The sequence below is a fragment of the Haliotis rubra genome, unplaced genomic scaffold (assembly GCF_003918875.1).
Source record: "Haliotis rubra isolate DU_JTF1 unplaced genomic scaffold, ASM391887v1 Scf10, whole genome shotgun sequence".
In the NCBI taxonomy this organism is placed as follows: Eukaryota; Metazoa; Mollusca; class Gastropoda; order Lepetellida; family Haliotidae; genus Haliotis; species Haliotis rubra.
This window is the reverse complement of record NW_025764892.1, coordinates 3,923,596-3,944,984: the sequence shown is the minus strand read 5'-3', so window position 1 is coordinate 3,944,984 and position 21,389 is coordinate 3,923,596. Positions and strand designations below refer to the sequence as shown.

Genomic DNA, 21,389 nt, shown 5'->3' with positions numbered 1-21,389 from the left:
CCCTTCCAAATCAGCTGCAACTCCAAACAGCGTTATGTCTCGTCATGCAATTATGATTTAGTACATGCTAGACGAACCACGGCGTCGTAAAGAGTATGAGTTTACCCATACCATGTGGATCGATGATTATTCAGGTTGATATTGCGTGCTATTTTCGTTTCCACTTTAAACATGTTATGAATGAATGTGGCAACATAAATGCCGCGGAGGCTTTTAGGATTTGCAATTTATAAAAATGCATATCCTAACTTCATTGAAAGTAAACGTGACAAATGTCTTGTGGTGTATATTTCTTTGCTGTTTCCCGTTATCATTTTTAAAGACTATTTTAAGATAGTTAAACGAGAATTTATTTACACAAAAATCGTTAAATAGACATAGTGTGATATTTGTCGGGACTACATTTACACATACAGGTGATGTATCAACTAATGACAGAGTATACTATTCGTTGGGGCATATATTTCAACAAACTGTTCTTTCACCTTCTAGGGGCGGTGGGGTAGCCTAGTGGTTAAAGCGTTGGCTCGTCACGCCAAAGACCCGGGTTCGAATCCCCACATGGGTACAATGTGTGAAGCCCATTTCTGGTGTCCCCCGCCGTGATGTTGCTGGAATATTGCTAAAAGCGGCGTAAAACCAAACACAGTCAGTCAGTCAGTCTTTCACCTTCTTTAATGGTATTCAGAAGAGTGACATTTTTTATGGGTAGAGAACTTCTTTATTGCAATATATGCTTGATAACGCTGTTAGCATCTCCTGCAATAAAGAAGGTGTATGTCCATAAAAAAAGGTTGCTCTTATTCAATTACCGTCCGCCCACCAAGAAAATATTCAGGGAAAAAAAGGAAGAAAAACAAATGTCCTCCCTCACGTCCACATATGCACTGCGTACATTTAAATATTGGAATTGTTACCATGGGGTATATATTATGTATGAAATACATAAAAATTGTAAATTATTGTGAAATTGTATAAAAATACATATATAATGCAAATAAAATTTAAAATGGCTGCAATGTGATAAAAGCCAAAATAGAAACAAAGATGAAAATAATTGCTACCATATTAGCAGGAATTAATTCGTTCAGCTTGTTCCTTTAAATGATATACATTTGGGGATATTTTGCAGCTTATTTGTGCAACAGCATTTACAGTTATATAGCAGATACCACTATACATCAGCTCCTGAATATCCAACAGAAGCTCGATGTAGTCGTGTAGTTAACGATCAGTGGTTAGGTTACGAGTATGTGTATTCATTCAGCCACGACTGGTGGCGAATCATGTGGAGTTCTCACTAGACAGTGTTGCCGGTAGATTACGACTGATTTGTACGATTCAACATGTTGCCACTTCACGTAGATGACAAACAGTACCGTCCTGGTTGGAAACTAAAAGAATCTATTCTGGGATGGCTTCGGTGAGATATGTATTTATGGACCGTATGCTAAGACGTGGCATTGCTCCACAAGTACCTGTCAAATGATTGAACGTGTATTGCAGGAAGTGGGCCGTTAGAAGACAGTTTCTTTTTCATTTGCTAACTTCATATTTGATTTCTTCCTCCTGGATTTCATTTTGCCGTAACTGTTATTATTTGCAAGATGCTTATGATAATCTATTTCAGTGTTGAATTGGTTCCCAGAGTAAGTAAACAGACTTATGGCAGTATGAGGGTCCATATGGGTGACCAGCGTTGGCTGATCGTGTGTTGATTCAAAGACGTATATTCGTCTTTGGTTGATTGAAACCCAATTATGAAACACGTTTTTACATTGTGTTTTCACTGATATTCACACAGATGGCTTTTACTCAGTGTTATAATCGGTTACACTGTTGCTGTTATCTATATTGTAGTTCATTTGAATAAACTCGTATTCAAGCCAAGGCCTACACATCTTGTTATAGTGCAAAGTCGTCTAATCTATATTGTAGTTATTTACCCTATAATAATTGATGCATGTTAGTAAACATATGCTGAATGCATCGATCTTCTATTAACATGTGTAACCTTACTGTAAGTGTTATGTGAAAAAGTCGGATTTGCAAGAAAAATGTACATAGTGGGAAATGTACAACTTGTATGGGTATAAGCATGTTTAGTCATTTTAAACATGATGAAGGGAACACACTGGCTTGGGATAATGTCTGAAACTAATTTGACCAAGATAAGAATTCAGTATTCATGTTTGAGCTTATTATGAAAGTGTAATACACTTATAGTGTGCCCTCAAGCATGTTCCTGATCCCATAGAAATTATATGCCTCTGTGTGACAACCCTCAATCATACGTCAGTCTCAGTGCAGATGTCTCTGCTGGCTTCCTTTATGTTGGTCTGACAGCTGTGCATGTCAGAAGTCATTGAAGTCGTCTGACACCAATCATTGGCAACTGACTAAATTTAAAATGATTTTTGAATGATGTTACCAAATTTACTGTGTTATCAAATCCCAAGAAATAATACACTTTGTTTTGGGGGTAGTATGTTGTTCAACATGTGAAAGACCTGGTTTCGATTCGTATTGTGGGTACAGTACTATAATTGTGAAGCAGATTCTTGGTATAGCCTGCTATTCCCAAAACCATGAAAACAATTACTAACTTGTAACTCAGTCATCAAGATTATTTAATCCTTTAGCAGTGACTGAACTGAAGCTGTATAATAAATGTCAGTCCCAGAGACCCTTTAAGTCCTCTGTGTCAGTATCTGTTAACATACCATGGTATGATGTCAAGAGTTGTTCAACAGTACAAATTAATGTATTTCACAGACTCAGGAACACCTGTGACAACACAGTTGTTCATATGACACTGTGGGAGTGCTGTTCATGGCATTTAATCAATACTCATCATCTTTACGTACAACATTACTTTCATGAAAGCTAATCCAGAGTGTTCTTTGTGAAGTAAGCAGACTTTGTGGGAAATATGACTATGAGTGGTCTTTCCATATTGTCACAAGTCAAAACTAGCAGACCGGTCCACCTAGTGACTATACATGTTTGAACCCTTGTTAATTATCAACTTCATGCATACTTGTGTAGATTAAAAATGTCACACTATAGTATTGACAATTTCACCAGGGTTTTGAATGAAAATGGGAACATTATGAAATTGATGACAACAGTTTAGGAAACCTCATAATCAGTCATATTTAACAAGCTTTTCAATTTATTTAACTTTGTGTTGGAATTGAAATCAAAATGTGTAAAATCACATAAAGAAGGACATAAAAATTAAACTGTTTTGTTTTGCTTGTGTTAATTTACTTTTGTAAAATATAAATACATAGCAGTAATCTTGACTTAGAGAAAAATGTTTTTAAAATCATGAAAAAAGTGGGGTAATTTTATCTGGATATTGCAGTCCTTTCATGTTGAATTATGTATTTAACTTGCTTCTATTGGATTGTAGAATATGACATGTATCCCGATATATGAGGGCAGTATAAGCTGGAACCTAATACAGTACTTGTATTTGATTGTAGAATATGATACGTATCCCGATATATGAGGGCAATATAAGCTGGAACCTAATACAGTACTTGTATTTGATTCTGATACGTATCCCGATATATGATGGCAGTATAAGCTGGAATCTAATACAGTACTTGTATTTGATTGTAGAATATGATATGTATCCCGATATATGAGGGCAGTATAAGCTGGAACCTAAAAAAGTACTTGTATTTGATTGTAGAATATGACATGTATCCCAATATATGAGGGCAGTATAAACTGGAACCTAATACAGTACTTGTATTTGATTGTAGAATATGTATCTCCATGTTCTTCTGTTTGATTGTACAATGTGATATGTATCCCAACCCTGAAAAGTGTTTTCAATTTAAGACATACAGATGGGATGCCCAAACTTAATTACTGATTAGCTTTATGACAGCATCTCATTCATACCTTCTAAGATTTATTACATTATAAATGTGAAATGTTTGACATTGATTTCTGTGTTTTAGGTTGATATTCTCAGAGAAGACATCTCGTCGATTGTTTGGATTCCTGGTACTTAATCTGTCATTTGCATTTGTGGAACTTTTCTATGGAGTATGGACAAACAGGTATGGGTTATGACTTCACATGCATACTTTCTATTTCTCTCCAGTGTATACCATGCCCACTCTAGGCTGTAAATACTTGGAAAAGAAAATGGGAACTTTTCACATTCTTACAGCTGATAATAGTAGATATGCACTGCATTCACCATCTTCTATTCTGTAAGAAGGCTGTGCAAGAAGAAATGTTTCCAACAGTTTACAATAACTATGGACATATAGGAAACTAAAGGTATAACAGATTACAAATGACCAATATTTTTAGTTTGTTTTAACCATTATAGTCATAGTTCGGTATATACACATTTCATCTGTCAGACATATTTGATCATGTCATGTGATCATGTCATGTGACTATGTGCAGTCGCATTAAATGCCATCTCTTACTCTGAGTCTGATATGATGCCTTTCTCTATCAGAGTAATATGAGATTATAATGGGATTGAGTGGAATTTTAGATACTGTTAGTGTTGATCAAGTATTGCTATATATATGTGAGTTCTATAATTTCGTGTCTTGTCACTGAGAAAGAACAAGAACTTGTGTATTTGTCAAAACTAATCGTGCTAATGTGCTTGGGTACTGAGTGCTTGATGCTATGGCTACTAGTTGACAATAGTTTTGCTCATGTTAAAGGGCAGGGCTCTGCATAAGGGCCGTATCAGCGTATGTACGGCTAAAAAATATGCAAGATACGGTAGGAAATAATTTAGAAAACGTAGCAGATACGCACCGCAGCAATGGTGTACGATCTTAGAATCATTACAGATGTATTTATTACAGACGTATTTATCTGAAAAAGTATTGTTTTATTGGGGTTTTATTTACCTGTTTACACAAGAGTAGCAATGGTGTGGTGCATATATGAAATGAAACACAAGCTTACTGATACTCCATTAAATTCCATTCTGTACTCTAAATGTACTCTGAAGGTTTTCAAGTACTCCTATATTGAAAACATAAGGAGTACGTACTCTTGATGTTGAAATATTATCTGGAGCCCTGTTAAAGGGGATGTGGGTGGGGGGATGAGGAGGTTCAGCTATTTGGCTGAATTTGTTTATCGGAAATAATACATTATCAGGAGAGTGAGCTGACATCACAAGAGGTTACGCTGTTGTAATTCCCCATATGAATATCTCTTGTCAAGTAATGTATTAACATGAAAACTGACAACTATATGTCTCTATCTCCTGCAGCCTTGGACTCATCTCAGACTCTTTCCACATGTTTTTTGACTGCACAGCCTTACTGGCTGGTCTCATTGCATCGGTCATCTCACGATGGCGATCAACAGAAACATTCTCATATGGGTAAGTATCATGCTTTGTGCTCAATAATTTGTAAAGATCACACACATTTCGGTAACATAGAAATAGATTGATATTATACATGTTATAGGAGAAATCACACGAAGATCAAGGTTAGATTTGGTCTTTGGTAACATACTTGTATGCTTGATGTAAGATGCAACTAATTGTATTAGATTCTCAATTTTTCGGTTAATTCATATCATTGTATCCCAGTTGCACAGATTTACTCATAATGTCAATCACTGGATTGTTTGGTTCAGACTTGATTATTTTCAGACCGCTGCCATATAGCTGGAATATTGCTGAGTGCGGCGTAAAACTAAACTCACTCACTCACTCACTCGTTCCAAGTCATAATTGAATTTATCTTAAAGACTCCAAGACATATAGTCATCCTTTAAAGATTTGAAACTTTGTTTGAAATATTGTTGAGTGCAGTGTTCAGCATCAAACTCATGCGTCAGTTCTGTTGTTTCAGATACGTCCGAGCTGAAGTGATGGCTGGCTTTGTAAATGGTCTATTCCTGCTCTTCATTGCATTCTTCATCATGTCTGAGGCTGTTGAGGTAGGTGTCCTAAGCTGGTGTTTATACAGTTAGGCAGTCTTTAGTAAGAAGGTTTTGATAAATTAATTGGTGGTAAAAGTCATATGAGGCACTTTGGAAATAGGATATGTTGTTACTAATAATTGGTTAGATGAATTCCAAAGATGTACGATAAGTTGGAGTTATTTTTTAACCTCTGCAGTTTATCTTTCTTCTCTCCAGCGTGCTGTGGAACCACCGGAAGTGAAGCATGAGAGACTCTTTGTGGTATCTGTACTTGGGTTTTTTGTCAACTTGGTTGGTATATTTGCCTTCCAACATGGACACTCTCATGGAGGAGGAGGTAGGTTGTTTACAAAGGATCTTTAACTGGTGGTGTTAGTGCATAGTAATCTTTTGTAATCCGTTCCTTGAGCTGGCATTCTAAGAATTTAATACATTTCAAATTGTGCCATCTTTTTGGTTATATCATTTACATTCTAGCGATGACAAATAGATATTTAGTCAATGTCATTTATATCATGTCTGGATCTCCTTTTTAGGTCATGGTCATTCGCACTCGATTGGTGGTCATGGACACAGTCATGGACTTGGTGAGACAACTTGTTATGTTAATAATAGTTGTTGTCAAGGTTGTCAAGGGGTGGACCCTTATACCATATTTTGTTGTGAACTGCTGTGCAGAGTTGCCTCCCTTACCTCTGCTGACTCGGGGGGGGGGGCGTTGTTTAGCCGATACGCTGTGCAGCGCTGCGCTTCTATTGGCTGAACAACGCCTCGCTGCATGCATCGCGGCGCTTCGGCATGCAGCGACTGAGAGAGGTGCTTCCTGCGTAGGCGAGCGACATTCAAAATGGCGTCACGGCATGTCATTCTGCAAGGTAACAGAGAAAACTTGTCCCTATTGGTCACAGAAGAGCAGACAAAACGCCTAAAAGCTGTCCAGATGTAGTGTAGAGTGTCTTCTCATGAGTTGTTGCGCATACAATTCAAAATCATTGCATGGAATATCTTCTGCAGTTTCGTGTGCCAAAAGTGTGGCTAGTATCGGTGATGTGTTTATATTGGACGCCGCCGTATTGAATGAAGCGCTCACACAGCAGTCCGTTGCACGGGAAAGCAGGCAGCGTAGCGCAGCGAAGCTTGCAAACTTTTGCTGAACAACGCGCCCAGGGTTTGAATCCCAGAGTTACCCCCCTTGCCCATGTTGATACATGGTTTGAATCAAAGAGTTATTTTCTTCACCTATGCAGATACAGGACTTGCATCCTTTACCTATAGCTTTTCTGTGTTTAAATAAAAAATTGTTAAAGTATACAGCTATTTAGCTCTCAATTGAATTTTACTATTCCAACAATGCTATAGAAAGCTTGCTCAGCGAATCTTTTATCAGATGACCCTTGTAAGCATTCTGGTTAGAATTGGTCATGTTTGTAGGATTGAATGGTCAGGCTGTCCGACTTGGTTGATGAATGTCATTGTGTCCAAGTTGCATAGATTGATAGTCATTTTGCTAGTCACTGGATTGGCCAGTCCAGATTTGCTTATTTACAGACCATAAAGCTGAACATAGCTCATGTCGCTGGAATATTGCTGAGTATGGCATTTCACAATAAACAAATGATAAGCTAAGATACACATGAAGCGTTGTACAATGAGATGTTAAATGTCACTTGCTCGCTCACTCCCCCTGAATGGATGGATTAATGAATGGATGGACGAACAAACAAACGGAATGAAAACCTACATTTTGGGCTATCTCTTTTCAAGGTTTGCAAGAAAAGGAGGACGATCATGGTCACAGTCACAAAGGTCATGGTCACAGTCATGACGACCATGGTCACAGTCATGACGATCATGGTCACAGTCATGACGATCATGGTCACAGCCATGGGGGTAAAGGTGATGAAGGACATGGTCACAGCCATGGAGGACCCCCACCCCCATCTTCTCAAAGCCAGATCATGGAGGGTATGTACATCAGAATGGAAACGCATTTAGACAAACTTTAGCATGGTTCCCCAGAGATGCCAACCATTTTTATCCTAAAATCACACACATCACCATCATATTTTTTCATGGATTATTTTAGGTGGAAACCTTTAAACATGTCACTGGCCTAAAGAAAGAACAGTTAATTAGCATCCCCAAATTTTACTCTAACATCTAAGCTTGAGTTACCCTCTTTCATTTTATATGTAAATGTAAAATGTGAACTTATTCACATTTTGCCTTGTATTAAAACACCATATCTTTGATGATGAGACTTGTTCATACCGACCTGGCTTCATAGACTGAATGGGGTGGTGGGGTAGCCTAGTGGTTAAAGCGTTCGCTCGTTACGACGAAGATCTGGGTTCGATTTCCCAAATGGGTACAATGTGTGAAGCCCATTTCTGGTGTCCCCTGCCGTGATATTGCTGGAATAAATTTGCTATAAGAGGCGTAAAACCAAACTCACTCATAGACTGAATACTCAGCAGTTGACATCTTTAATTAACATGGTTATTACTGACACTCTCTTGTCATAAACATACGTGTACATGTTGGCTGATGTACGATTGTTTGTTTCAGGTGTGTTTTTGCATATATTAGCCGACACATTAGGCAGTGTTGGAGTTATAATCTCGTCTGGCTTGATACACTTCTTTGGCTGGATGATAGCAGACCCTATATGTTCAATGTTCATCGCAATCCTCATTGGAATCAGGTAAACATTCATGCAATCCTACTCGTATTGACAGCGTGGTCAAGTGGCTTTAAACATCATCAGCATTGTAATAATTTGGTTGTGCAGGAACACCACCAACTCATGTTTTGACATGTAAATATCAGTGTCATCTGGTGACCTGCAGAGCCCTCCAGTCTCTGTCTTATACTGTGTAACATTTCTTTGTTTTCAGTGTGTTGCCCCTACTTCGAGATTCTATAGGTATTTTAATGCAGCGGACACCACGGCAATTGGACCACGTACTGCCAGGCTGCTACAACAGGGTGAGTAGTGAAGTTATTACAGCGCTAGAAAATAGGCATCAAATTAATGAAGCCCTAGTAATTACTAGATTTGCTTTGGTTATGCTAAAGATGGATCAGGTTGTGCAGTTGTCCAGTTCACTGTGAAGAGTTATTTCCCTTAGGTGTGGCAGGATTCTTGGTTTGAATCACAGATTTGCCCAGATCATGTGTCTAGGTTTGTTAGCACCATACCGATGCTTGTTGGTTTCACCAAGTTGTAAACAGTTCACAGTTCACTTCAGGCTTCCTCCTACATCAAGCTACCTTGTAATGATGTAACTTACTTCTGTTTGAATAGGGGTAAAACCAACTCTTCCTCACCTTTTGCTTAAGGTTAGGTCCTGAGATTTAATAACTACAGGAGCAGTCCACAAGGATCTGCTGACGCATACTGATATTGAACATTGGAGATCATGAATGATTCTTCTGGGACTGAGTGTGTTGCTGAGTTTCAGTTGGCAGTACATGGGCAGATAGACAGACAAGATGTTCCATGTTTATTTTTTTACATCTTATTTATGAATGTGATGTATAGCACCACACCTGGCCATGACAGAACTTTAAATCCGTTCACTATTTCTTCACCAAACTTGATGGCACATAGATAGATCTGCTGGTGTACTGGTGCCTTTTGGTAGTTTTGGAATTCTGATTAAAATATTTTTTGCGTTTCTATGGCAACAAGTTTGACTTTGAGACTGAATTTGGTGGTAGTGCTCTTTTCCGGAGCAGAACATTAAAACCGTACAATCTTTCTTCACCAAATTTGGTCTAGTGGTGAACTGGTGCCTTTTGTTAGTTTTGAGTTTCTGAATAAAATATTTTTTGCATTTTCATGGCAACAAGTTTGCCTTCAACTGAATTTGGTAGTAGTGCTCCTTTCTGGAGCAGAATTTAAAACCTTTCAACACTCTCCTTCCACTTTGCTATATACACTCCAAAACATTTAACATGTACTCATAACTAGTAGACGTATTCATGAAGAGTATTTTGCCATTGCAGGGGATATTGATCTTTGTCTTCCTGTTAGTTCCTCTGTCTGGCTGTATGTTTTGGTCAAAAGCGTATAATAAACTATGGTTATAACAAACTAAAATTAGTAGTCACTTTGTCTTTGTTATGACTGTAGTTTAGTATATTTAGCAGTGGTAATGAAAGAAGCATACAGTCATGCCGATAGTAAAGGATGTCATGAAATGCGTGTATGTTTGGTGTGTTCCTGTGTACAACTGTGCTGTGTTATGTAGGTGAGCCAGCTGGAAGGGGTGTACAGTCTGCAGGAACCTCACTTCTGGACCCTGTGCACTGATGTCTATATCGGCACCGTCAAGCTGGAGGTTGCCACAAATGCTGATGCCAAATATATCCTAAGTCAGACGCACAATATATTTACACAGGTAAGGGACAATACAAGCTATTTCCATACTGTAAGAGTTTGTGTTCCATGAGCACAACAGATATTTGGTTCAAATTCTGGTTTGCCCTAATTATTTTTTATGCTTCTGGAAATCCCTGTGCAGAATTGTGTGCCTTAAACATTAAGTTTTAAGAAACTGACCAAAGGCCTAATGAGTAGTGACCATCTTGCACGTGTATCATTTTTGGTTTTCATTGAACATTCCTCCCACAACAAGCTGAAATGCCATAATATGAGTTCTAAGATTTGCTGGGGCGGTGGGGAAGCCTAATGGTTAAAGCTTTGGCTCGTCACGCCAAAGACCTGAGTTCGAATCCCCACATGGGCACAATGTGTGAAGCCCATTTCTGGTGTCCCCGGCCGTGATGCTGCTGGAATATTGCTAAAAGCGGCGTAAAACCAAACTCAGTCAGTCAGTCTAAGATTTGCTAAAAGATCAAAGGCGCAGACAGTACTTTATCAGATAACACATTTTGCAAGACGTCACACTGTGTTGACGTCACTAAGCTATTCTAGTCTGCCATACTCGTGAAGGTCCAGGTTAGAATATTGATCTTCAGTAACCCATGCTTGTCGTAAGAGGCAACTAACGGGATCGGGTGGTCAGGCTCACTGACTTGGTTAACACATGTCATCAGTTCCCAATTGCGCAGATCATTTCTCATGCTGCTGATCACTGGATTGTCTGGTCCAGACTCGATTATTTAGAGACCACCGCCATATAGCTGGAATATTGCTGAGTGCGGCGTAAAACTAAACTCACTCACTCTAGTCTGCCACCTTGTCAGTTGCCATTGCATAGTACAGTCTCCTACAGTGCAACCAACTCCAAGCACCCTGTTTCTTGGTTTGCAGTTGATTCACCTGATCTAACATCACTAGTGAAAACATTACGTTAGACTTTTTCAGTGAATATCATTTGACTTGTCAGCTTCTTCTGGATGTACTGATCTAAAATTGTATTACAAGTAGAAATGCAACATTCATCGCCCCATATGGTCTGTGTTAGAATAATAAAGAGAAGATATTTAACCTGAACATTAACCCTCATCAAACTGTGTATCATTTGTTTTCCTGGTAACGTGAGTCTTAACGTAGGGAGGCAGACACATCAATAGAACAGCACGTCAGTTAGCCCTGAACAGGGATCGTCTAGGGCACAGACACTGTCGTTTTTCTGTTTATTTTCTACCTTAGATTAATCATTGGTGAGTATTAAATTTGGCATCTTATGGAAGAAACATAGTTCATTCTATCCCATGTACAGTGTAATAAAGTACAGTTTTGCACTGAACTATTGTGCTTTAACGATAATAGTTCTGAACAGGAATGATTTTTATGGATAGACAACTTCTTTATTGCAATGGCTGCTGCTTGACAACGGTGTGAGCATCTACACCAAAATGTCACATTTATTGCAATACAGAAGTTAATAAAAATAAAAATAGTTCCTGTTCATCATACCAGCTTCTAAATGCCACTCAAAGAAGTTATAATAGTTCAGAGTAAAACTTTACTTTATTACATTATACATGGGGTAGAGCGAATTGTATTTCATGATTAAACACTGATCAGAGCGGCATCTAACCACAATCACCCAACCATAAGGCTGTAAGAAGTCATTTTATCTGTACTACATGCTTACCATTACAAATGAGTTAACTAAATGTTAATATTGTGTTGTTCTTAAAACTTAAATTATAACTGTTACTATTGTGATGTTCTTAAAACTCATATTATGACTGTTAATTTTGTGTTGTCCTTAAAACTGATAAATAACGGATAATATTATGTTGTTCTTAAACTGATATTATAGTCAGATTGTGGGAACATGTGCAGTTGTGTCTCTCAACTGTCTTTATCCGACTGATCAACTTAATTATTGGTTATGGTTTTTTTTACCTGTGTTGCAAAATTAAAGATTTAGTTGAAAATCTCTTTCCATTGTTAAGATAGAACTGAAATACTGTTAAGGGTGGTGTGCACTTGAGGTCATTTAGTATTGAAGACTGACATGGTGTAAAGATTCTACTGATGAATTTTAGAGTGGACTGTTGATATTTAAGAAGCTGCAGTGCTTTAACCATGTGTATTTCACTCCTAGAATATCAGATTTCATAGCATGTAACAGATTAAAGAAATTTAATTGAATCACACCACAATAACTGTATCTAGACCAACTTATATCTTTGAAGAACATATGTTTGTTCAGCCACTTTAAACAAGTAACTTAATAGATGACATTGTCGATCTGGTATGCTTGTTTGGCTTAAGCCAAAATCTGACATACCTACTGAAATCCATGAAGTCAGTGCTAACCAGAATTCAAAGTCATGATGAATTTAGGCTCACCCAAGGGACACAACTCTATTAAAGGATTAATTGCATCTCCTTGTTTAAATAAAGTGGGTATTGCAATACTTTGAGGTGATGCTATTGTATAAATATTGAAGACTCTTTATGTGGGTGATAACATACAAATTTTGTCTTTTCAGATTGGTGTGCGGCAATTATATGTACAGATTGACTATGCTCCAATGTGAAGAGACAGACCAGTTGCACTGGACCAATGAATTGACGTTCTTAAAGAGGATGGTGCTAGTTACCACACAGCTAATCTGACTCAAATATAATTTGGCAAGCCTCTGCTTTGGTATTGTGTAGTTATCACAATGAAGCTGTTTGCCATTTTCTGTTTTGAGGCTGCCTCTGTTTGCTTGTGAGGATGTCTTGTGTGACTGAGTGTGTGTTTGGTTTGATGTATGTGTCGACCATGTCGACGATGTTGGTTCAGACGTCGGTGGCATTCTGTCAAGTAAATGAATGATCTTCTATCATTTTATTTTTAATGCACATGAACAGTCATTATCTTTTTGGTTTTTTATTCTGTTTCTTCATGATTGTTTAAGATTCCTAAAACTGTATTCCGCCAAACAGATTTTCTGTTTCATCATCTTCAGTCAAGATTAGTTACCATGTTTAGTGATATGTGTTGCTGTATTCACTCACTCACTCTCAATTTGATGTCAACACTAGATCCATGTGTATTGGAACTTCTGTTGATAAATTTATTGACAGAAATAATATTCAGGTTAGTTGCATACAAATTCATGAAGTATGTTAACTGTATACATTCATATGAAATTCAAAATGAGATGGTATAGTAACATTTAACTGTAATCGAGAATTTTCTGTCAAAAATCTCGTCTAATTTTAAAAAATGTTTAACATGATGCATCATAAATATATTTCTTCCAGTGACTGAGTGAAATATATCTTGCACTGTATTCATAGGACTTTATGGTGAAGAAATTGTCAAACCATTAAAATACTGCAATTTGATGATCACTAATTTAGAAGATGCACATTATAGGACTCAATGGTGAAGAAATTGTCAAAACATTAAAATACTGCACTTTAACAATGACTAACTTATAAGATACACATAATAGCAGTTTATGGTGAAGAAATTGTCAAAACATTAAAATACTGCAATTTGACCACAACTGATTTAAAAGAAGATGCACATTAGTATATTTGCGATTATAACCTGGGGGTAAAGAGTGAGTGAAGAGATATATTTAGGGGCATTTGATCATGGAAATATGGTATACATAGTTATTACCACTTCTAGTAGTATTATGACCAGCTATTTCTGATGCCATGATGTACATATTTTTCAGTCTCAAAAATGCTGGGATGATAATTCTGTGTGAACTGTATGTGTACGATTTCATCATTCCGAGTGACATACTTAATGTGCTTCCTAACAAGCAACTGCTCCATTGTAAGAAGAACTCATTATTTGTTGTGTAACTTGATTGTCGGTTCCTGCTGTAAATTGTTGGCATTGCTAAACATTGCTCAGGTCAAGCAAGGTATGACAGCTATATCATGCTGTATAGAGATTATATCCTGACTTTGTATGGTCTTGTATGTATAGACGAAGGCTGTGACCTGAGAGTGACTGATCATCAGGAGCGCATCTCAGTGTATGAAAGGCCAGTTCTAATTTTCATGACAAAAAATGTATGTTGCACATTAGGTCAATGATTAAGGATGCTGTAATTTGTTGGAAGATTTATTTGTGTAGACATTTTTACACATGGAAATGTTTGAACAATTTGGTAAACAAAACATCTCATTATATTGCAAAGATTAGTGAGTGTATATTGTTTTATGCAATAATATAGTTCAATCAGAGCAGTCTGTAGTTAAGTCAACCAGAAAACAGTGATTCTGATTGGATACCTAATTAGAACATCAATAAGTCTGGTGCAACCTAGATCGGATCGCGTGGTCAGGCAGGGGGTTCTGTGTTTGTATCTGGATGGTGTAAATCGTTGTTCACATTATTGAGCACTGGATTGTCTGATAGGGCGTGATTATGTACTCACCACTGCCACTTATGTAGAATATTACTGAGTATGGTGTTAAACACCAAACACACACAAACACAAATGTGTGGTTGATGACAAGAATAATGATCTACCAATCACTATAAGCTCAAGATCAGATGGTCAACTCATTCGAGAAGTCAAGAGGACTGGGCTCAGCCCAGATTTCCAGCCTCTCTTATTTAGCGGGACATTTTTCGGTTCTGATATCATAATGGAATAAAATTAATACAGTTTAGTCGTGTTTTCCAGGATTCCCACATGGACATTGCAATAGTATGGATTGTTTCCAGCATAGAACAGCTGACTGGTCAGATCTGAGTGAAATATACATGACATGTTTGATGTACTTAACACTTGTTATCCAACCCCACCAGTGATCATCTTCACCCAATCATGCATTGAATGGCAGATAGGATGTATTCTGCATCCCGGCCCTAAACTAACTTGTCTGGATGTATGGAGAATATGTAATTATTGGAAGATGAAGGGAATGTCATGAAAGCCTCTGAAGGAATGAAGGATAAAGCCCCAGTTCTTTTGCATGCTTTATTCAATGCTGAAACCATTAAGTCATTCAGCTTGCTACAATATTTGAAAAAAATCTTTATGACTACATTTTCATTTCTTTTCCATTTTAATTTTTTTCATTTTGCAATCCAAATCCAACATACTATTTCATTGAAGACTGACTGAATGCCTTGAAAATAATGTTGTTTTTCATCATCTTGTTGTTTGCCTGCAGATTGTATGCCTAATATGCTGGTACTTGAGATACATTAATTCTATTCTTAACATGGGAATGATGCTAAAAGTCAACATTTATGCAAAATGATCTGCATTCATCATGGTATTATGTATTGAGCACAAACATATAAAACAAATACATGTAGTAGTTAGTAGCAATGGAATAGTGTTGTCACAGTAGATGCAGTAACGATTGTGTGGTTCTCCAAATCGCATAGGCAGCTGGTTAACTCTTTTTCAGGTTGATGGTTTGCATTCTGTATTGCTTAGTAGGTTGCAGTAAGAATAGTTGGTTACTAATTACTGGCTTCATAGTAACATACAATGCATGGTTTAAGATGAATCTTAGTCTGAGAATGATAAACAGTATTCAGTGTAATACATTTCTTTGTGAGCAAGATGACAACACTAGATTTAATATAGAATTAACAGGTACAACATGAGTAAGCTGTTTGTTCTAAGCCTTAAGCAGGTGTTTATATGACTGTAGATTTTGTTGAATTTGGAGAACCATGTTTCAAACATGTGGTTACATGGTGTAAGTTGGTTTTGTGAGATTGGTTCAAGACATGCCTGTAGGCTCCATGAGGGAAATGGAAACAGCAATGTTTTTGTTCTACGTTTATTAAAACTTAAAGATTCTAGTTTTTTTTATTGTAATCAAGAAGCATCACCCAGTCAAACCCTTGCAGGAAGTATGTGATAATCACAACTACTGAAGCCTAGAAGAAAGAAACACTAATATCTAATACTTAGTTTCAGGTCATGAGATATTATTTGAGGCTTGAGAAATTATTGTAGTTTTCCAAACTTTGGTACAATTGTTGAAAAGTATTATTGATAAATCCTCCTCCACAACTTATGAAAGAGAGTTGGTGAACTAATAAACAATTTATGTCCTAAAGCATATAAGTGAATGTGTAGTTATATAATCTTATCAACTTGAGCAGCAAGGAGTTTTACAAAGTGTGTACATTCTGTTAAAAATATGTGCAGTTATTAAATAGTGCAATATTACTGTTGTCAGTCACTGTAAAATGACCAGGACAAGCATTCTATGACAAACCACTAGTATGCATGTTATTGTATTAGATACCAAATGTAATGAACTTATGTCCATGTTAAAACTACAGTAGACCATGGTTATAACGACCTCAGAGGGACCACTAATTTTGGTTTGTTATAACTGTAGTTCGCTATACACATTTGATTAAAATATACTGCAAGTGCCTGGACCAAAATACCCAGTTCTGTGTTTGTTATAAATGCACTGACAAGATGGTATCATGTCCATATGTCATGGCGCTTGTACCTGCTGTGATATTGATGGAATGTTGCTAAAAGCGGTGTACAACCCAACTCACTCTCACTCACTCACTCACTCACTCACGGAGCTTGTACATTTTGTGCAGCTATTGATGCAAACAGCTTCTGTACTGAACAGAAAAAGTTGGGATCATGAATTTTATGCTGGATATATTCAATGAAATGGCGTGCTCAGTTTTCTCTTAAATAATATCCCAGAATTATTCAAGATCCCAAACTTTTAATCTTTCAGTATGTCTATCTAGTCACTGTGTGGAGATGAAACAATCAATCGTGAAAGTGCTTTTTTGTGTCTCCCAGATGGGAAACATTTACTGCAGATTTTTCTGACTATACAGTTAACGTATATAAGTAGTGTTCTTAAGACTTGCAACAGGATCATGTATGTCATTATGTTCATCTTTACTCTATATTGGTTTATTTCGTTCAACAAAAAACTTATGACAAAAGTTGAAACACATGTATTGTAAATGTAAAAAAATATTTTCATTACAATTCTATTGGTTTCTATGTCCTGCTTTTCCTCAAACATTTGTTTTAGCAACAAATATGTAATTAACCATTTAAGGTCCATTTTACAATGTCTCATTAATTTGTGTAGGTTGATACAATGAAATATAATTGCCAAAACCTCTGTGTAAATAACATCGTAACTTGTGCATTGTGTTATCACGCAAATGGAAATCGGTTTAACTTAGTTATTATTTTGTACATGATAGTTTTCTGTTGAAACTAGTCTGGGTTTTTTATTATAGTTTTTGTAATATAATGTATAATAGTAAATTAGTCGTGTTGTACATTTTAATCTTATGTTATTGTTATTGTTGTTATGTAGAACTGTTTGTGCACAGTACCATCCATTGGCTGAAGAAAAATGCTCTTGCCAAAAAACAATCACAAATCTAACCTGTCACCCTGTTGCACATTACAAGATGATCAATGTATTAGACACAAATGTTGCAAAGGTATTTTCTTAAACATATTTTTGTACCTATTTTCAGAGGTTATTTATGGCAAAGTATCCTAACAGCAACACTTACCAAAATTTAAATTTTGTTTTGAACACATTCACCTAGCAAATCAAGGGAACAAAAAATATTGTTTGAAACTGTTGGATGCTTATTGGGAAGGTTTGGATAGAAGCTCACAGTATTGCTCAACATGGGTTGTTAGGGAAATATTACATTTATCTTACTATCAGTGTCATCATGCATTGCATTTACAGTTTCACATATTTTAGCATTTCAAATACTCATTTCACGTCAGATAGAAATGTGATATACACAAAGACATTTGTTATACTCACAAAGTAGTTCGAGAAATTATCTTTTTTCACAAATAAACATATGAAACTTTTCCCATGGACTGTTATTAGATACAACTGGTGATAGATCTTCCTTTTCCAACATCAGAATTTGTGTTACCACATTTTGAGTTAGTTTACCTGATGATTTCGTTACCAGACTGCCATGTGAAAGATCATCATTGTTGTGAGAGTATTTATGCCGTTGTATGATGTTTTTGGTGAAGGATTTGTTTTGTGAAGACTGAATGAAATGATGAAAGTACATACATGCATGAATACCTGAATCGGGGAAAGGAATAAAATCTTTTGAAGAAGTTGTAGTCATGTTCATTACTTCATATCGACTGGGGAAGCCTTGAGGTTAATGCCTTCTCTTGTCATGCCAAAGACCTTGGTTCAGTTCTCCATGTGGGTACAATGTCTGAAGCCCATTTCTGGAGTTCCCTGTCATGATATTGCTGGAATATTGCTAAAAGTCATGCAAAATCATACTCACTCATATTGATTGAGTGAGTTGGGTTTACAACAATTTTAAAAGTACTCCAGTTTCTCATTGCATGTTGTCTTAATGTTGAATGAAATCCTTCATGATACAGGTCAGTCTGGTGAAACGATCGAGCAAAGGTAAGGTGCTGGAAACATGGTTGAAGTGAACTGTGATTTGAACCCACCATTAAGTTTAGGTGTATCCAAGGGACATAACTCAGCCATTTGCAGTACCTAGACAACTAGGTGAGGTGAGGTGAATTGGGTTTAACGTCGTGCTTGAGAATATTTCGCTCATATGACGACGTGTATGTGCGGCTGCTTGTACTAGCCCAGACTTAAGCTGGTTTTATAACGCTAGCCCACTGAGATACCATGCCGCAGTGAAGCACTCAGACATAGCATACTGACTCCGAGCCGACCAGTCCTTGTACCCATTAATGCCGAGCGCCAGGCAGGGACCAACAAGTAACATATTTTAATGTCTTTTGGTATGACGCGGTCAGGGATCGAACCCGCGACCTTCCGCTCTCCGGTCGGATGCTACACCACAGAGGCGGTCTAGACAACTAGGACACCACAAATGCAGGAATGTACCGGTGGGTGGGAGGTCCAGTGAATTGATGCAGGTCTTGCCTGATAATTGAAACACAAATGTCATCAGTACTTCTTGGGTTTGTGTACACTATTCTCAAGCATCAGCTATACATACATACATGCAAAAGCTTTCCATTGTAGTGGCTATTTATAAGCAATGATGAAGCCTGGCTCGAGGAAAGCACAACTGATAACAGTCCTCAGTTTACATCACATAAACATTTCTTGCTTGAGTTGGGTTCATTTCACATCCATGTTTTATACGCAATGTAATTTAATAAGCCGACACATAATGGACAAGTCACAACACGGCATACACAAATAGATGGGTGATAGTGGAATGCATTAGATGATCGACAACAGCTTTCCACCTTAGTTACTTACATGGGTTAGTCGGAACATGCTGCACTTTCCTGGTGAACTGATGGATTAATATACAACAGACTCTTAAACCCTTCTTATGTTTTATTTCATCTTCAGGTGGATACCATAAGACATGTACACATCACATGTAAAGGTAACATTCGTCCTGTGGACACCAAGTATGTACATGACTGTACAGTAATATTGCAGTACTGCGCATAACGAATATGTACACATGACTATCGTAATTGCATTACGCGGTATTAAACTAACATCTAACTATACTACTGGACCAAAAAAAGGGAACACCAATGACGCTACTGAAAGTAGACAGCAGTAGTACCAGTATATGTACATTTATGTAAATATAATATGACATCGTATATGGTCATATTCAGGCAAAGGTTGTCATGGCAACAAACGCTTCCTGTGACTGTTCCTTTATTTATTTTCATCAGTATATATTAACCATAACGAGGTTTATACACTATACTACATTAATAACTCAAAGGGACCACTAATTTGAATCGATGATCTGGAGTTTGTTATGTGTAGGGGTGACTACTGAGGGGGAAACAACTATTGCGATAGCGATAGTCTATTGCAACATACTATTGCAATATCAACGGAAGTCAATTACTAAACTATCGATAGCCACACATACTATCGATGCATCAATAGTTTTTTCGTTTCTACCATCGATTAATTGCTATCTGAGACTCAACAATTGCAATGTATCGATAGTTCGATGCATCGTTACAGCCCTATAGTACTGTCGGAAATAGAAAAATACTGTATTTTCTCATTTATCTCTACAATTTATGTAGTTGATATGTGCAAGTGTGAAATATCTCTTAAACTAAGTTCGGCCTAACTACAGTCTCAATGGTAGGGACACAAGAAACGTAGAAAAAGGACTTTACTGAGGAGAGATTAGTGCAGAAATGAGCAATGCGATTTTTTTCTAAGTCCAAAACGAATTATTTGGAACAGACCATGTGTGCGACGATATTGTATTATAAAGGACACTTTTTAAGTGACCAATTTGAAATTAGACGTAGCTTCATTATAAACGATAGCTGGCGTAAAAAATAATAACTTCCATGCTGAAACTATTAAGGATGTAGCTACCATGGAGTCTCACTGTCACTATAAAAAGAAACAGATAGGAGGGTTCGTCTTAAAAGCAAAACCTGGACGGGTGTCGCAGACGATCGTTGGGGTCGGGCTTGGGGATAGAGATATCAGCTAAGATACGATAATCCTTTAGGGCAATTATACTGGGGAAGTACACGGCATGTCATAACAATTTACAAATAATATCCAGTCCTGTCGATCTTCGCGATCGGATGGTCATGCCACCTATATATTTTGAGACATTTAATACGATGCGTTTCTATGGTTATCAGGAATCAAACTCTTTTACATATCTCAACATAACTTTATGAAAGAAAGACACTTAAGCTGTTAATTAATAGATGAGGCATAGTCAACACACATGAAAAAGCACAAAATATCTTTGAGATGACCCCTTAGGAGCCTGTAGGCAGCACATGCATTTCATGCCAGGTGAGTCGACGGTCCGTCGTCATACCTGGCTGAGCGACCTAATTGCCATCTATAGTCTGATCTATTGTTTTCAGCAGCTATTCGTATTTTTTCTAAGTTTTGCCCGATTTTACGAGTAAACATGCTTTTCTGGATATCCTATTACGCATCCCACTGAATCCCAAGTTAGGCCGAAGTGGGTTATTTCGACATATGCTATTTGCAGTTGTGTAAATTTTAGGGATACAGAGTAAGA

General features: G+C 37.2%; 1 protein-coding gene across 1 annotated transcript; it reads left to right on the top strand.

Moving 5' to 3' along the window:
• The first annotated feature begins 1,270 nt into the window (after positions 1-1,270).
• Positions 1,271-18,453, top strand: LOC124263430 (zinc transporter 7-like). The gene is made up of 11 exons (XM_046698100.1): positions 1,271-1,423; positions 3,978-4,079; positions 5,273-5,386; positions 5,865-5,952; positions 6,154-6,274; positions 6,474-6,524; positions 7,702-7,902; positions 8,506-8,641; positions 8,835-8,925; positions 10,194-10,343; positions 12,859-18,453. The coding sequence occupies exons 1-11, from the start codon at positions 1,347-1,349 to the stop codon at positions 12,904-12,906; spliced, it is 1,179 nt and encodes a 392-aa protein (XP_046554056.1). The 5' UTR covers positions 1,271-1,346; the 3' UTR covers positions 12,907-18,453.
• The last annotated feature ends 2,936 nt before the right edge of the window (positions 18,454-21,389 follow it).